At 45.3% G+C, this 16,732-nt stretch overlaps 1 protein-coding gene across 1 annotated transcript; it reads left to right on the top strand.

The window, feature by feature from the left end:
* Positions 1 to 8,902: 8,902 nt before the first annotated feature.
* On the top strand, positions 8,903 to 9,409 carry LOC127202016 (60S ribosomal protein L32-like). The gene has a single exon (XM_051160608.1). The coding sequence runs from the start codon at positions 8,903 to 8,905 to the stop codon at positions 9,407 to 9,409; it is 507 nt and encodes a 168-aa protein (XP_051016565.1).
* The last annotated feature ends 7,323 nt before the right edge of the window (positions 9,410 to 16,732 follow it).

The following is a 16,732-nucleotide window of genomic DNA, read 5'->3' on the forward strand; positions in this document are numbered from 1 at the left end:
TTTATACTACTTCTAAATTCTCTAGGACAGGCAGATAAGTTAGCCTGAGAGGGTCTGTCCAAGCAGCTGACAGGCCCATAGCGATTGGCTTGTACATGAGAGGGCAACTGTGTAGCTTTCTTCTTTACCTGAAAGCTTCAGCTTAATAGTGACCTCATGACCTTCCGGGCAGTACAGAATGTCTTGTCGCTACCGAGTCCTGGGCTAGGACTTAGATCTTATTCTTGTAACGTGGAGCAAAGGGGATTGAAAGCAGCGATGCATTACTAGGAAAAGAAATAGCCTTTCCTTTATAAGCTTCAACAGAGCTTGACTACCTCCACTTTCCCCCTCTTTGTCCTATCTGTGACTAGCATTGCAGCCGGTCTTCAAATTTTAAGGAGAGGCAATCCCAACTCTCTCTTTCTTTGCCTGTCACTGTGGTTTCCTTACTTGCAAATTAGCATGTTAATGTGATCACAGTAGGTAAGGCCTGAAAATGACTGTGAAGGAATCGATAGAGCAGACCAGCAGACCACTAAAGTTCTGCCAGCCAAAGACTACCTCACAGAGCTCTGCCAAGGGCACGAATCTTCCATCCTTTACCCCATGAAGCACCCAAGACCATTCCCCTTTTGGAAGAATGGGTTCTACCTGTGCTTGAGTTGGACAGGCTTGACCCCATCTTCTCAACACCACACTTGAATAAGATGGAGCTCCTCCTCTTATCTCTGTCTGGGTTTGCTTTGGTAGAGGCAGTGGGTAGGATGTCCGGCGAACAATGAAGTCTAGGAGCTTCAGTTCTTGGCTTCATAAGCTGCTGTTTGTGTCAGAGGGATCCATCTTCAATGTACCCTCGAACTTGCTAGTATCTGTCAGGTTTCCTAATATGGCCTAACTATGCAGCATTTTATATCTTGGGTGGTGCCCTTTTCTTTATATGGGTCCAAAAGTAGCTTCTCACGATTCTGCAATGTATACATACATACTATGATGCATTAAATCATTCTCAACTTACTTAAATCCCTAAAGCTTTAATCCCAGTATCTCAAGTCCCCAGACACAGAAGTAATACTTTAGCAAACAGTTATATGGTTCTTAGCCAAGATTGCTATCAGAATGATGACCCTGACTTCCTCTTCCTAGTTATCTGTTTCCGCTTGGTAATACTCTCCACATAGTGGCTGAAAAATAGAATCAATTACTTGTTTGTGGTTCTGGGGGGTTTATTGGGCTCAGAGAGGCAGTTCTCAGTCAGGGTTGTAGATAATAGTTAGGCTTGGTTGGAGTCCTTTGAAAGGTCTCTTCATCTCAAAGAATGGCTAGGCTGAAAGGATCCCACCAGGCCAGACTCTCTGGGCAACTCTCTCCACACGGTTCTCTACCTCAGGAAGACAGGTATCTGACTATGTTTCCTTAGGACTACAGACCACAGAGTCACTGTCCTATAGGAACTGTAGAAGACCAATGGTGTTTTCTTTCCTAACTTCAGGAATTGTGCAGTATCATTTCTTTATCCAGGCAGGTGCCAAGAGCAGAGGGTCTATGTCTTAAAGGCAGGAGTGTCAAAAGATTTTAGACATACTAAAACTGCTCTATCAACCACAGACCTGTCTGAATAATGGTGGGGTGTTCTTTTTTTTTTTTTTTTTTCAGTAGAAACCTGAAAAGCCAGAAGGGCTTGGGATATTGTTCTGAAAGACCAACTGCCTTAATATAAACAGTTCCATATTTTAGGCTCTGTCATGTTAAGGATCCTGCTTCGGATTTATACAGAATTATTTTCCTCACATGTCACAGAACCATGATTCAAATTAGTAGATAACCAAGCCACAGAAAGGCAGGATAACCAAACAGGCATCTCAACATCTTCACTCCTGTTCTTTTTAAAGAGTCCAGGTACTTAGGCGATATGCCCATCCTAGAATCAAGGATGGCACTATGCTTAGAATGACTTGGGTTGGGTGATCACCACGTGGTCAGCCACCATCATCAATGTCATATGAAAGAGTAGCAAGTCTCAGTGGCCAACAGGGTTCAAGTTTGAGTGAAAATGCCGTTCCCCAAAGAAAGAGGCAAGTTTTGCTAGAATTAGTTGATGTAATGGGTTGGCTGAACTCTGAAATCCCATCAAAGGTTTATATATATATATATATATAATCTCATGTTACCCTAGCAACAATCTACTGTGATATAGGCCCTACTGTAAACAAATGAAAACCATACAAGCTTAGAGATACTCAGTGTCATGTTCAAGGTCATGTGGAATAGATTCTAATTCAACCTGGGTGCAAAGTGCGCTCTTAAACGTCTCAGTCTATAGCCCGTACTTTTCAGTCAATGGAGGCTGGAGACTCCAGGAGCTACAGATGGTGAGAGGGAATAGTGTAGGATGAGGGGAGACTCAGCATGGTCTCTAACCTCTGACTCTCACAATTTGTTTTCTTTTCTGCCTCCTCCACCTCATACCTACCTCTTCTGCCCTGTTTTACCTTAGCTGCTGCCTTGGTCTCTGCTCTTCCAGGGACCTGGGTAGGGGTAGGGCATGGTCTGATCTCTGTTGGTTACACCAGACCAGATACCTACATCTTATATCTTTCCTGGTCCTGTATCAGCTGACGTGAGTTGTGTATGTGTGTGTGTGTTAAAGGTGGCTTATGGAACTGGAAGGTGGATAGTGTTATAAAAACCCTCTACATGGTGAAAGTTAGACAACCCAGTAGCTGCTCTGTCCAAGGCACGCAGCATCAATCTGAAGCTGGAGGCTTTGCAGCTCTCGTTATCTGGCTTGGGTCTGTGGTGAAAGACTAGAGTGAAGCCTCTTGGGTAGGATGCACACAGAGAGTGGAAGGGGCCGAAGACACAGTGACAGTGAGGCTTGCACACACTGCCTGCCTTCTTCCTCCTATACTTTTTGATCCACTCAGCCTCCCTATTGGACGTCACAATTCACATTCTGAGTGGTCTTTCCACCACAGGTGCTGTCCCCATATACCTACTGACTGTGGTGTCTCTCTATCCCAGGCACAGTCAGACATACATCTTACTAATCTCCTAGGTGGTTCTCAGTCCAATTAAACCAATAATCAAAACTAACTCCCATAGCAGGCACAGCGTTTCCATGGAGGACACCATTGCTCTTTGATAGTGTCACATTCTCACTTGAGGAAGACTAGGAGGCTGCATTCCTTTCACCACGTGGTGAGGGTTAAGCTGGCCTTGAAAGCCCCCGAGTTTCTTCCGTGCAGCTCGTCTGCAAGTCCACGGTCACTGACATGGCTGCAACTGAAAGGAGGAGAAGGCTTGTCACTTGAGTGTTCCCGTGGCATATCATGAGTGTTCTCCGCCCCGCCCCCTACCCTCCCAGGGGTTTCAAGGACTCCTATTGGAGTGTAGTGTAGTAGAATTCTCATTACCGTCATTTTTCAATCTCGATGCTTTCTACATATATAACGACAGCCCACAGACAGTCAGAGGAGGGGCGCTAGGGAGTTCTCCCTCTGGACCTTTGTGGACTTCAATATTGGAGGAAAACCTTCTGTAGACACAAGAGACAAGCAGGAAAACCCGAGGCGGGTGCAGCTTTCAAGCTTGGGCCCAACGGTTGCAGGGGTGGGGGGAGGGGGTGAACCCTGTTTTTAAACGACTGAGAGTGCCACGGAGTGAAATTACAACCACCTTGACAGCTTCATTTTAATAAATTTTGTTTTATTTCTGGCACAGAGTTTCATCAAATCATGGCTTGGAGCAACAGCGGGATGATAAGGAGGGAACAAGTGTTGAGACAGAAGCTGCTCCCGTGGAAGCAGCTGGAGATGTTATTTGGTTGTGAGAATTGTTCATGCTGCAAATATCCTCAAATGGGCTTTATTGACTCAGACTAAAAAAATATATTATTTAGTGCATTTGGTTCTTCTGTCCAGCCTTGAGAGACACTGCTGTCAACTTCCCTGGTGATGGAGGTGGGGTGGGCAGGGTGGACATTGTATCTCTGCCACGGGCCTTTTTTTCTTTCCCACTCCCCTGATCTGTGCAAATAGGGTCACATTCCTCTCTTTCTCAGACTGTAGCAGAAGCTGGAGAGAGTTTACCTTCCTCTAGAATGAGATGTACAGGGCAGTGGTGCTGGTGACTGGGGAGCAGCTGCTGTTGTCTCCAGAGAGTGCTGGGGCACGCTAGGATTCTTGGAACTCACTCAGTGACTAAATCGTTTATTTCTTCTGCCTCTACTACATGCTAGGTCTTGTTCTCAGTGACAAGGATGTAGATGAGAAAATGAAATTTCTATTTTCTGTCCTCTATAGATTATTTTCTGTCTCTACACTGAGCCTTGGGCCACTTGCTTAGGAAGCTCTGAAACAGGTTTGCCTCTTGGTGTGGTACAGGTGTAGTGGACTCTGAGGAAATTCAAGATCACAGTGACAATCTCCGGGTGTTCCTTTTGGGATCAGAGTACAGTAATTACACCCGCTCTGGATGTACAGGTGTAAGTAGGTGGTTGGTCCCGGCCAACAGCTATTACCTCACTTTGGGGGCTGGAGAGGTAGCCCAGTGGTTAACTACTTCTGACTTTTCCAGATGACCTAGGTTCAGTTCCCAGTACCCATGTCGGGTACCTTTCATCATCTGTAACTCCATTTCCTCAAGGGCACCTGCACTCATGCACACAAACCCATATGCAGGAACCCATGCCTTCATGTAACGAACAATAAAACAGCTGGGCCTTTAATCCCAGCACTAGGGAGGCATAGGCAGGCAGATCTCTGGCCTTGAGGCCAACCTGGTCTGCTGAGCGAGTTCTAGGACAGCCAAGGCTACACCGAGAAACCCTGTCTTAAAACACACACACACACACACACACACACACACACACACACACACACACACACACACACACACAATATTACCACCAAAAGAATGATAAAAATAAATCTTCAAGAAATATTCCCTTACTTCTGTGAGTGTGTGAGTGTGGGGTCGCTGGGTTCCTGGCAGTCTGCTTTTAAATGTGGAGTAAAATCTGACTTATTCATTTGCAATAATGACAGATGGTCCGCTGATCTCTACTGCCCTAAGAAGCACTAACTAGGAGTGATACATGTGTTTGTGAAGGGTTTCTTACTCAGGGCTGTCAGATCCTGTCAGTTTTCTGCACTGGCAGTTTCTCTCCCATCCATCAATTTCTTCCTTCCCATCTTGGCTGGCCTAGTTCAATCCCTCATTATCTTCTGCCCAGGATTATTTTGTCTGTTTTTTTTTTTTTTATATTATTCTTCTTGCCCCTATTCTCTCTGCCTCTGAAGCCATCCCACATCATGCTGCTGAATCAATCTCTTTAAAGTGTAGCTCGGATCGAGCTGTTCTTTGGCTCTGATAGATTTTTATGACTTCTTCCCATGGCCTATTGAATTAAGAGAATTCATTCAGCTCAGCCCGAGATGCCCCCTCCCCACGGTACCTTCCCAGAGGCGCCCCTCCCCCACCCTGCAGTACCTCCCTGTGTGCACAGGACAGCTCAGCCGGACTGAGTGTCACTGTTCTTAGATTTGCTTCTCCCAGCTCTTTGGCTGGAATGCTCCTTCTGACCTTTCTCTGCTTCCACTCTCCTTATCCTTTAGGCTCAGGGCCTGGGGAGGTGGCTTGCTGGGAGTCAGAAAGCCCTGAGTATGACCCCTAGCACTCACGTACAAGCAAAACAACTGGGCACAGTGGTGCTCACCTGTAATCCCAGCCCTCAGGAATGGAGATGGTGTGTGTGTGTGTGTGTGTGTGTGTGTGTGTGTGTGTGTGTCAGGGATGGGGGGTGTGGGAGAGTGTGGGCGGGGTGAGGGTGATTGGCCAGTTTAGCAAAGCCAGTGAGTTCCAGGTTCAGTGAGAGAACCATTTTTCAAAATATGAGGTGGAAAGTAATTAAAGATGACGCCTTGACTTCAACCCCTGGCCTCCAAATACACATGCACACCCTTGCACACATGTGCACACATCCATAAGCACACTGGCACATACATGCACACTGGCATATGTAGTCATGCACATTCATGCACACTCGTATATATACTCGTGCGCGTATGTGCAACTTCCCAGTCCTAAAGGTTTCCCTGCTCCCACAACAGAATCCCACTGATCCCACTTTGAGTTGCTGTGGCAAGCATTTTGTTTCTTTCTTGTGACAGTCGCCATGTCACCATAGTTAATGAGGAGTGTCCTGCTGGGATAGCAAGCTCATGAGGGCAGTGATTTATATCAGATGCAAAAGCCTTCCATTGATTCTGGCGACGGTAGCTCACAGATCTGTGCGTGGCTGGCACGCAGCACCCATCAGTGGGGCTGCATTATTTTGAAGAAAATAGACCGAGATCCTTTAGCCCTTGTCTCAGTGTGATGATAAAACGATAGGCGGTTACATCTTGCATGTTCATTGACTATCGTGGTGTGTGATGTGTGACAGAAACCCAACTCAAGCTGCCAACAACGGGACTCGATAGAAGGACATGGTTTTGAAAAATTAGCCCGAAAGATAAAGCAACCGGGACACTTTCAGGGATGCTGAGGACCAAACCCAATGGTGTGTTGTGCAGATCCTCTGCTGTCCCTTTGATATCTCCCTGGAACTTAGCTTCAATGTGAAGGTGGAGGATGAGCAGTGATGAGGATGGAGGAAGGAGTGGACTTATTTGGGTTGTATATAATCAAATAAGGTCAATTAAGTAAATGATCAAACCTCAGTCCTATTGCTTTGGACCAAACTTCAAGATTTATGTGCTGACAACCCCCAGAGTACCAAACTGTCCACACTGGGTCTTTCAGAGGAAGCCGACTCATTGGAGACAGGTTGTCTTTTCCTTTAGCAGATGGATGAGAGAATTTGAGGTGTCATGACGGAATGTCTGTGTCTCCCCAAACTCACACCCACAAAGTGATGATATTCATAGGTGGGAACTTCTGGAGGTCAGACGGTCCTAAGATTATAGTCCTCAAGAATAATGATCCTATAAAAAAAGGCCTGAGCAGCTGGAGAGATGGCTCAGTGGTTAGGAGCACTGGCTGCTCTTCCAGACGAACCAGGTTTCACTCCCAGCACCCATATAGCAGCTCACAAACATCTTTAGCTCCATCCTCAGGAGACCTAACATCCTCTTCTGGCCTCTGAAAGCACTCCATGCATGGGGTGCACAGACATATTCAAGCAAACACATATACATAAAAATAAATAAAATCTCAATATATACACAAACATACATACATACATACATGTATGCATGCATGCATACATACATACATACATGTTTTTTGAGACAGGGTTTCTCGTGTAGCCTTGACTGTCCTGGACTCACTTTGTGGGCCAGGCTGGCCTTGAACTCACAGAGGGCTGTCTGCCTCTGCCTCCTTGAGTGCTTGGATTACAGCTGTGTGCCACGGTGCCTGGCTCAAAAAATGCTTTAAAAAGAGACCTGTAAGCGTTGTCTAACCCTGGAGAACACAGTGAGAAGGCAGCATCCATGAACCAGGAAACAGGCCCTCACTAGGCACCAAGTCTATGGCTACTTTGGCCTTCAGATTCTTAGTCCAGAAGGGTGAGAAAGATGTCTCAGTTCTTTATAAGAGACACAGTTTGGGACGGTCCTGAAGGGGCCAAGAAAAAAAGAGAGCCAGAAAGGATAGGCTCGGGCTGCCTATGATGGAGGAAACATGGAGCAGGTGGGGGGCAAAGGCAAGAGAGAGTCACGGTTCCAGACGTCAGCTTTACGTACAGTGCAGGGAGCTTGAGCGACTTAGCAACCAGGAACTGATAAAAAAAAAAGTCCTGGTTCCTGGAGCAATGAAATCACTTGAAAGGACTTGTAAGAATAACTGAAGATGCAGGTAATAAGAGATTCGGATCTGTGAGTCTATGGCTGGTGATAAGAAACATCTGCCTACAGAGGTAACCTGAATATTTAATATTGTGAATCTATAAATATTTAAGTACATTCAAATATTTAGCTACCAAAATTGCCTCTCTCTCCTCTCCCCCTCCCCATCTCTCTCCCTGTTTAAAAAAAAAAATGTGTTTTTTCTGAATACATGGCTATTTTTCTCAGGTTGCAATCTAGTCTAAGCAATTCGTTTAAAAAATCTTTTTTGACAACTTATCATTGATTACAGAATACAGCTCAGTGCACGGCAGAATTCCTTCTGATCCACTGATCAGACAGGGTGAAATAAAAAACCCCGATCTGGCTATCTTTCATCACAGCACAGGATGTTAGAAAGCCTCTCCAGGCTTCTTGACATTTACAGATCATATCTTTCCTTGTGTCCCTACAGGAGTCTTGCAAGCCTCTCCACTGGGCAAGACTGTGCCCCAGTGCGGCAGACACATGCACTAAGGAAATGATGAACAACAATGACAGCATGATAAACAACAGTGGGGTCAGGTTCTTGGGAAGGGTGGGGGGTGGGGACGGGGAAGTCACAGCTCTGGGATGTTTGGCCTCAGGCCATTCTTGGGCAGATTATTATTATTGGACCTATATTTTCTTATGCCCCATGGGATGCATCTGTTTACCCACAGGGCTTGAGTTCCCAAGTTTGGCCATACACTCCTCACTCACCTAGCCTCTGAGGGTATACCTTTCTTCACGTATTTGCTCCCTCAAATGTAGGGGAAGACCTTCGATACAGTCTTCAAGCAAAGAGGGGGCTTCCATCTGACCCTGTTAATTCTACCACCATTGCCTACATCTTGAATATTTCCACTGTGTTCCCATCACAGTACACCTTACGTTCTTTTCTTTAAAAAAAAAAAAATCTATGCCTTTATTAATCACTAGAAAAATGGTTTTTACATTTTAAAAAAGTAAAAAATAGTACCAAACACTAAAAATCTAAATAGTTAATGAAATGCTCAATACTCCTAAAAGTAGAGGAAAAAATTCCTATTATGATTGCACTTAAAAAATTTTTTGGCCTTGTGTGCTACCATCTCTTCCTTCTTTCTTGGTGCTATCTACAAGGTGACTGCCATCTCTTTTGCAGCATCATAGCTGCCCTCCAGCCTCTGGTGAAGCCCAAGATTGTTAAAAAGAGGACCAAGAAGTTCATCAGGCACCAGTCAGACCGATATGTCAAAATTAAGCGAAACTGGCGGAAACCCAGAGGTATCAACAACAGGGTGCGGAGAAGATTCAAGGGCCAGATCCTGATGCCCAGCATTGGTTATGGGAGCAACAAGAAGACCAAGCACATGCTCCCTAGCAGCTTCTGGAAGTTTCTGGTCCACAATGTCAAGGAACTGGAAGTGCTGCTGATGTGCAACAAATCTTACTGTGCTGAGATTGCTCACAATGTTTCCTCCAAGAACCAAAAAGCCATTGTAGAAAGAGCAGCACAGCTGGCCATCGGAGTCACCAATCCCAACACCAGGCTGTGCAGCAAAGAAAATGAGTAGATGGCTTGAGTGCGTGTTTTATTTGTGTTTAAATAAAACCACAAAAACTGCAAAAAAAATTTTTTTGTTCACTTTACATCCCGATTGTAGCTCCCTTCCCTCATCGCTTCCTGGTCCCGTCCTTCCACCATTGTACCCCCTCCCTCACCTAGTCCTCAGAAAGGGGAACCCTCCTCCCTAACATCTGACCTCAGCCTATCAAGTCTCATCTGGATTGCCTGCATCCTCTTCCTCTGTGTCTGGCGAGGCCGCTCCACCAGGAGGAAGTGATCAACAAGTGGGCACCAGGGTCCATGTCAGAAGTAGTCCCTGACCCCCACATTAGAGACCCACAAGGAGACTGTGCTGCCTGTCTACATCTGAGCAGAGGGTTTAGGTCCTCACCACGCATGGTCCTTGGTTGGTGCATCAGTCTTTGCAGCACCCCTGTCCTCTGCTGGGATTTGTTGGCTCCATTGGTCTCCTTGTGGAGCTCCTGACCCCTTCAAGTCCTTCTATTCCCCCAACTCTTCCATAGACTCCATGTGCTCCACCCCAAAGTTTGGCTGTGAGTCTTAGCATCTGCTTGTATCCCTTGCTGGGTGGAGTCTTGCAGAGGACCTCTATGGTGGGCACCTTTCCCGTTCCTTCTCTTCAACTGCTTCTGGTGTTTATTCTATTTACCCTTCTAAACGAGAATTAAGCATTCTCATTAGAGTCCTCTTTGTTATTTATTTGGTTTCTTTAGGTCTGTGGATTGTAGTGTGGTTATCCTGTATTATGTGGCTAGGTTCTGTCAGCTACTTTGGAGAAGCCCAGGGAATTCATGCCCCTTAGAGATGCAGAAGAGATGTGTGTGTGTGTGTGTGTGTGTGTGTGTGTGTGTGTGTGTGTGTGTGTGTATGTGTGTGTGTATGCATCTCAGTAAGACACATTATGGTGACATCAACAGTATTCCTGTTAGCAGAATATAGCTGGGGGCCAGGTCTGCCACATACAGCCTGTGAACCCTCACAACTCTCAGGTCAGGCTGACAGAATCATCTCTGTCTGTATGTAAGCCAGGGTGCTGAGGCCCTTGCTTGTCACTTCACTGAGAAGTATTAAGTCACTGTCATTGCAAGGCAGAGGCAGAGGGCTCTGAAGCTCCTCTGTAGCTGCCCCCATAGAGACACTCTGGCTGGGCTACAGGCCCTGTCCTTGCCATGACTGTTGCTCAGCTGTACAGGCAGGTGTGTTTGAGGAAGGAGCACAGGGCTGAGGCCTGGGTTGCCATGGAGCACTGTGGTAGTCTGTTCCTTCCAAACATGGTCTGCTGCCATGCTACATTTTTGGCTTCCTCTGCTACCATTTAAATGACAGGTACCAAGAAGTGGCTTCCTGCTTACTCCTGGAGCTCTGGTCCTGTCGGTTTTCTCCTAATTTTCCAGGCAGGTAGGAATGGGATTCAAGCTTGAGGCTATCTATTATAATTTTTGTTGAAAGACCAAGAAGTGGAAATAACCTAGATGCCCATCGATCAGGGAGGATGAAATAAATTGTGAGATCTTTTCACAACAGAAGTGTGAGGAAGTCTGGGAAAGTGAGATTTATACAACATAAAGGATGTTGTATCAAGATACAGTCATGTAATGAATAACTATATTCAGGTCAATAAGAGACTATATACTGCCAAAGTCCCATAAAATTATATCACCTGGTGACATGGCCATCTTACTTTGAGTAACTACATTCTATGTATGATGCTTTAATGATGACACATTGGGGATTGACACATTTTTGAGAATATATATCCATTCTTAAGAGATCTGTGACTGTAAAAGTTTAAACAAAATATAATACGTAGTAAATCAACATTGACTATATCACTTAGTTTTCTTTTAAAAAGAATGGATGGATAGATAGATAAATGGATGCATGGATAGATGAAAATTCTGGATTGTGGTTCAGGAGTGGAGTGTTTGCACAGCCCTGTACTCACTCTCCGATACTTCAAGCAAGCAAGCAAGCAAACCAACCAACCAAAGAAATAAAAGTGTAGGTGTGGGAAAAGTCAGAAATGCACTAAACTATAAGCATACATTATGTTTAGGGAGCAGAAGCTTCTGTGGGCGAATTCAAAAGAAAACTTTCATAATCTTAGGGGTTTTTTTGTTATTTTTTTTGAGGCAAGACCTTATATGGCCTTGGCTGGCTTGGAACTCACTGTGTAGCCTCAGTTAGCCTTGAAGTTTTAGCAATCCTTCTGTCTTTGAGGCCTCCCAAAGGTTAAGCTCACAGGCATGCACAACTATGTCCAGGTGATTTTATATATGACCTACATATGTACATATATAAAATGTATGTGTATCACACTTATATATGTTATATTTTTAAACAATATAAAAACCAAAGATTCTACTTTCATGTGGTATCTGACTTGACTGCCTGTCAGCCCCTTAGCACACTGCTTGTGCCTTCTGAAGTCCTTGCCTCAACCTTGGTTTTCTCCCACGTTAGTCCCCCCTGAATCTAGGGTGTGTGCAATTCACTTTCTTGTGAGGTGAGCCACACTGAGTTGCCAGCACGTGATTCTTCTCTGCCTACAAAGGCAACAACAGAAGCCAGCCTGTGTCTCCTCAGCTCCCACATGGCCGCAGGCTCTTTCTTGGTTTTTGGCTTGAATTGATTTCACACTGGCCTTAGGTAGTTGGAAACAGGCTGATTTGTGACCTCACTTGAACATCTTTAAATTTATTCACAGTGTTAATACGATTTTCAGTATAATTTATACTCACGTTTTGTAAATATAGTTCAGGTGTGTGTATAATGGGACAATTATTGATATGTTTGTGCAGGAAGAAAGAGATTGAAAATAGGGCCGCAAGATAAATTCTAGGCGCTGTAAGGCTTCTGACTGAGGAAAAATAGGCAAACCTTTAATTCTTTCTGGTTCTTGATTTCTTTTTAAGACTTGTCAGCTAAAGAGACTGAGGATGCCTGAGTCAAGGCCAGGGTAATTTTTTTCCACCCAAAGAAAGCCTTCAAACTGCCTGGATTTGAGAGGGAGTGACTGCCTGTGGATGGGGCTAACTGTTTGTCAGCCTGTGACATCTTTAAAGATAGCTCATTTGTCTGGAGGAGTGCTCATGTTTCTTGGTTAAGGCTTTGTCTTTTCTTTTCTGCACTGCAAACAAGTGTGATAGTAGATCCAAGTGACTATTCTCCTGCCTTAAATTTTCCTCAGGACCAGGTAAGAGTTTCTGTTTTAAACACAAGAAAATACTTCAGGAGGTTGGTTTGCTGTGGGAAAATAAAAATCAAAATATGCAGGCTTGGGAACCTGGGAACGACCTTTCCTGTCCAGTGAGTGTGTGTGGCTAAAAAAGAGACTGCTACTTGCTTATGGATGGAGAGTTCACCTTGGGAAAAGCTGTGCCACAGATGAATCAGAAGTGCCAGAGGGACAGGGCGGATCATTGCCTGGGCAGTCTGCGTTAGCACCAGCCCTGACAGGAGGCCAGTCCTGCCCAGCACATGGTGAGTAGGGTCAAGGCCTAGAAATAGAGTTGGCAATCCAACCGGAAGAGGCTTGATCGTGTGTGTGTGTGTGTGTGTGTGTGTGTGTGTGTGTGTGTGTGTGTGTGTGTGTGTAAGTTGACTTATTTAACCATTTTAGTTGCACCCTTCAGTAGTGTTAAATACATTCCTTACATTCCTATTTTTGTGCTACTGTCGTGATCGGCTTCCTGATTTGCACTCCACACTGTTAAGTAAGAATGTCTTCCCTTCCCTCCTCTCTATTGGAAGTCTTTCTAGCTCTATGAATTTGACCACTATCTGTACCTCTGGACTCACAAGGTACTTTTCCCTTTGTGTCTGGCTTATTTTGGTTTTCATGATGGCTTCCAAGTTCATCCATGCTGTACAAGGTGTCAGAATTTCATCCTCTTTTAAGTAAGGCAACCTCCATAATGTGTCTGGACCGCATGTATGCATTCCTCTAGTGCATTGGTCAGCTCCTTGCTACTGTAACAAATACCTGAAGTAACCAGCTTACATTGAGAAACATTGGTTTCGGTTTTCAGTTTTTTTTTCTTTCGTCCTGGCTTTGTTTTCAGGGTTTCTAGTGTGTGATTGTCTGGGGCCCCTGCTGTAGGCCCCAGCATACATAGGCCCCAGTGTCATAATATCACAGTGACAGTGTGTGGCAGAGTGGTTATCTCATGGCTAGGACCCCAAAGACAGACAGGGAAAAAGACAAAAGTGAGTCTTAGTATCTTCTTCAAGGGCATGCCTTGAGTGACAAAACTTCTTACTATGCTCACCTCTCACAGTGCCCATACCTCCCAGCAGTGCCAAGCTGGGAGCTAGGCTGTGAACACAGGGTTTGGGTGATATTCCGGATACAGGATATAGCTTCTACCAATGGACATTTGGGCTATATCTGTCTCTGGGCTGTTGTGAAATAATGTTGCCCAGATCACTAACGCATAGATGTCTGTTGGAGACCTGCTTGAGGTCTTTTGAGTTAGGATCCAGAAGTTCATCATATGATAATTCTGTTTAATTTTTTTGCGACATATTCATACTGTACTTCACAGTGGCTGTGCAACTTTAAATTCCTACCAGCGATATACAAGAGTTCCAATTTTTCTTCATCCTCTCCGACAATCGTCTCATGTGCTTTGAATTTATTTTTTGTTTGTTTAGACAGGGCTTCACCAAGTCACTCAATGTGGCCTTGAACTCCCGGGCTCTGGTGATGCAAGCATGTGTAAGCTTTTTTGAGACAGGGTTTCACTCTGTAGCCTTGGCTGTCCTGGAGCTCACTCTGTAGACCAGGCTGGCTGCAAACTCACAGAGATCTGCCTGCCTCAGCCTCTCGAGTGCTGGGATTAAAGGCGTGCGCCACCACTTTGATCATATTCTCCTGTGGCTAACTTTTAGTGATTTCTAAAAATCTCAGCGTGTCTTACCCACATGACTTGATAACTCAATAACTTTGTTTCTCTATCATGGGAAAGGTAGTGCCTGACTCCCTGACTGGCAATATCACAATCCCCTGGGGGCTTGTTAGAAATGCAAGCTGTTGGGCCTTGCTCAGACCTCACAAGTCAGAACCTACGTCTGCATGGCCTCCCCAGGTAATTCATGTGACGTGGAAACTGAAGAAGTGCTGCTCAGGGGCACTGTGGCTCTGTCAAATCAGAACAGAATTAAAAAAAAAAATGTTGATTCTAAGATGATCTTCATCTGGCTTTCCTAACATTTCTTCTATTAAAACTTGAGTCCAAATTGTGCATTTCTGATGGTGTAGGACATGAATGCCTGGCCCTGCCCTTCTTAACCCTCAGATGAATGTTTATCACGTTTTAACAAATCTATTTCTTATTCTTTCCCTGCTTCAAGCATAAATGTAGCCAGTAGCTGCACCTTTTGTTTTTTGAGAGAGAGAGAGAGAGAGAGAGAGAGAGAGAGAGAGAGAGAGAGAGAGAGAGAGAGAGAGAGAGAGAGAAGAGAGTAGTGGTAGTAGGGCGCAGATTCCCAGGTTTGCTTTAGTGGCCTATCTGACACTGTGTTCTATTTCTCAGTTGCTTTGTGTAAATTGCTTGTAGGCAGTTCTCTTCTTAACCTCCAACTGGGGCTTTGTGCAGCTGAGGTGGCTATTAGCTCGGCAAGTTAGTGACATCAATCCATTCCTTGTCTTATGGGACTGTATGCCTTTAATGAGACTACTCCCCGAGTGTCCACTTCTGAGCTCCTGTGGCAGGCAGAGTGGTCAAAGGTGAGTCACTTGTCTCACACTCCACAAAGACTCTTCGACTCAGTGACACCATGTGCCATGTGACCACTAGCTTTCGAGAACAGCTTTGAACCAGGTAGATTTCTGAACATGACAATAGCGAACTAGATACCCATACTGATAGGTGCAGCCCCCTTGAACCTGGGGCTGGCTTCTCTCTGTGCTCTCTCAAGACAAATTTGCTCTCAATGGCTTGCTAACCCCTCCTTCCACTGAAAGCTGTCTCAGTGATGTGAGCGTTATCTGTGTTTAAACTTAGTTTTAATCACACGAAGCGCTCAGGTAGCAAGAACTTGAAGCTAAGACACATAGTTGACTTCTTGCCATTCTAAAGCAAAATGAAACCCAGGAGGAAGGGCAGGGAAGGAGCCATCTCCCTGTAAATTGATTCTCGGTGTCAGTAAGTCATCGCAGTCTCCTGTGCCACAGGGGAGTGCGGGGGAGGGAAAGGGCCTCTTGGAGGGTGGTCAGTGGAGGCTTGACTGGGCTGCATCTGCCTCCCCCATCTAGTGTCTCCAAGCCCACTGCAGGGACTCCAGCACCCCTGGGAGCTAGTGGCTGTTTCTGGAATGGCATGCGGTGAAGGGAGGCATGCTGTGACTTCAGGGGACAGAGTGGGAATTCTCGAGAGGTTTTATAAAAGATGGTTCCTCCCCCTGACATTGTACCGGGAGGTGAAGCCTAGCATCCACCTGTGACATGCCCAGGAGTCCAAGCCTGCGGCCAGCACTGTTAACAAGCTGGGGAAATGATAGAAGGACCAGGCACCTCTGTGGCCTGTTGATCAACATACCCTAAGCTCCTGGTGCAGGGTCTCTGCTTGAAAGACAGTAAATTGTCTCATTGTTTAAACCAATTTCGGTTGAGCTTTTTTTCCCCCCCCAGCGGAAGGCATCCTAAGAACCATATGTAGAAAACAAAATAGCTTCCCAATGTTTTAGTCCTTTGGGCTACATTAGTGTTCAGCTGTAGAAGTTTCTGGGAGAAAACAGATCCATATTCCAAAGGGGACAACGCATTCCAAACACCAGAAAGAAAATTTCGTGTTTGCTTACACTTTAGGTCACTCACTCTGGGCTTTCCTTCACTAACGTGGATAATTAAGATTTGGAGCCGGGTGTGGTGGTGCACGCCTTTAATCCCAGCACTCAGGAGGCAGAGACAGGTAGATCTCTGTGAGTTCGAGGTCAGCCTGGTCTACAAAGTGAGGCCAGGACAGCCAAGGCTTCTACACAGAGAAACCCTGTCTTGAAAAACAAAACAAAACAAAAAAAAGATTTGGTTATTGTATTTCCATTGAGTTTCCTTCCTTTTGGGTGTGGAAGACAAAAGTATATGCCCAGTATCTTTCATCTCCCTGCACTCCATGGGTAGGGTGTGGGCTCCTCCACCACAGGCCTCACAGGCCCTCTTGTGAGCTGATGACCATGATAATCACACTATAGGGTTTAATTACATTGTGTTGGTGGTAGGGAAAATTTCATTTGTAAAATAATTAAAAATTAAGTGTTAGGTTTCTTCTGAGTAGTTGATTCATGTACACATTCAAAGGCACAGAAG

Source organism: Acomys russatus, chromosome 18 (assembly GCF_903995435.1).
Source record: "Acomys russatus chromosome 18, mAcoRus1.1, whole genome shotgun sequence".
Taxonomy (NCBI): domain Eukaryota; kingdom Metazoa; phylum Chordata; class Mammalia; order Rodentia; family Muridae; genus Acomys; species Acomys russatus.

What these genes read in the sequence shown, in the direction of transcription:
- LOC127202016 (XM_051160608.1), top strand. Translation starts at nt 8,903, where the DNA reads ATGATTGCACTTAAAAAATTTTTTGGCCTTGTGTGCTACCATCTCTTC.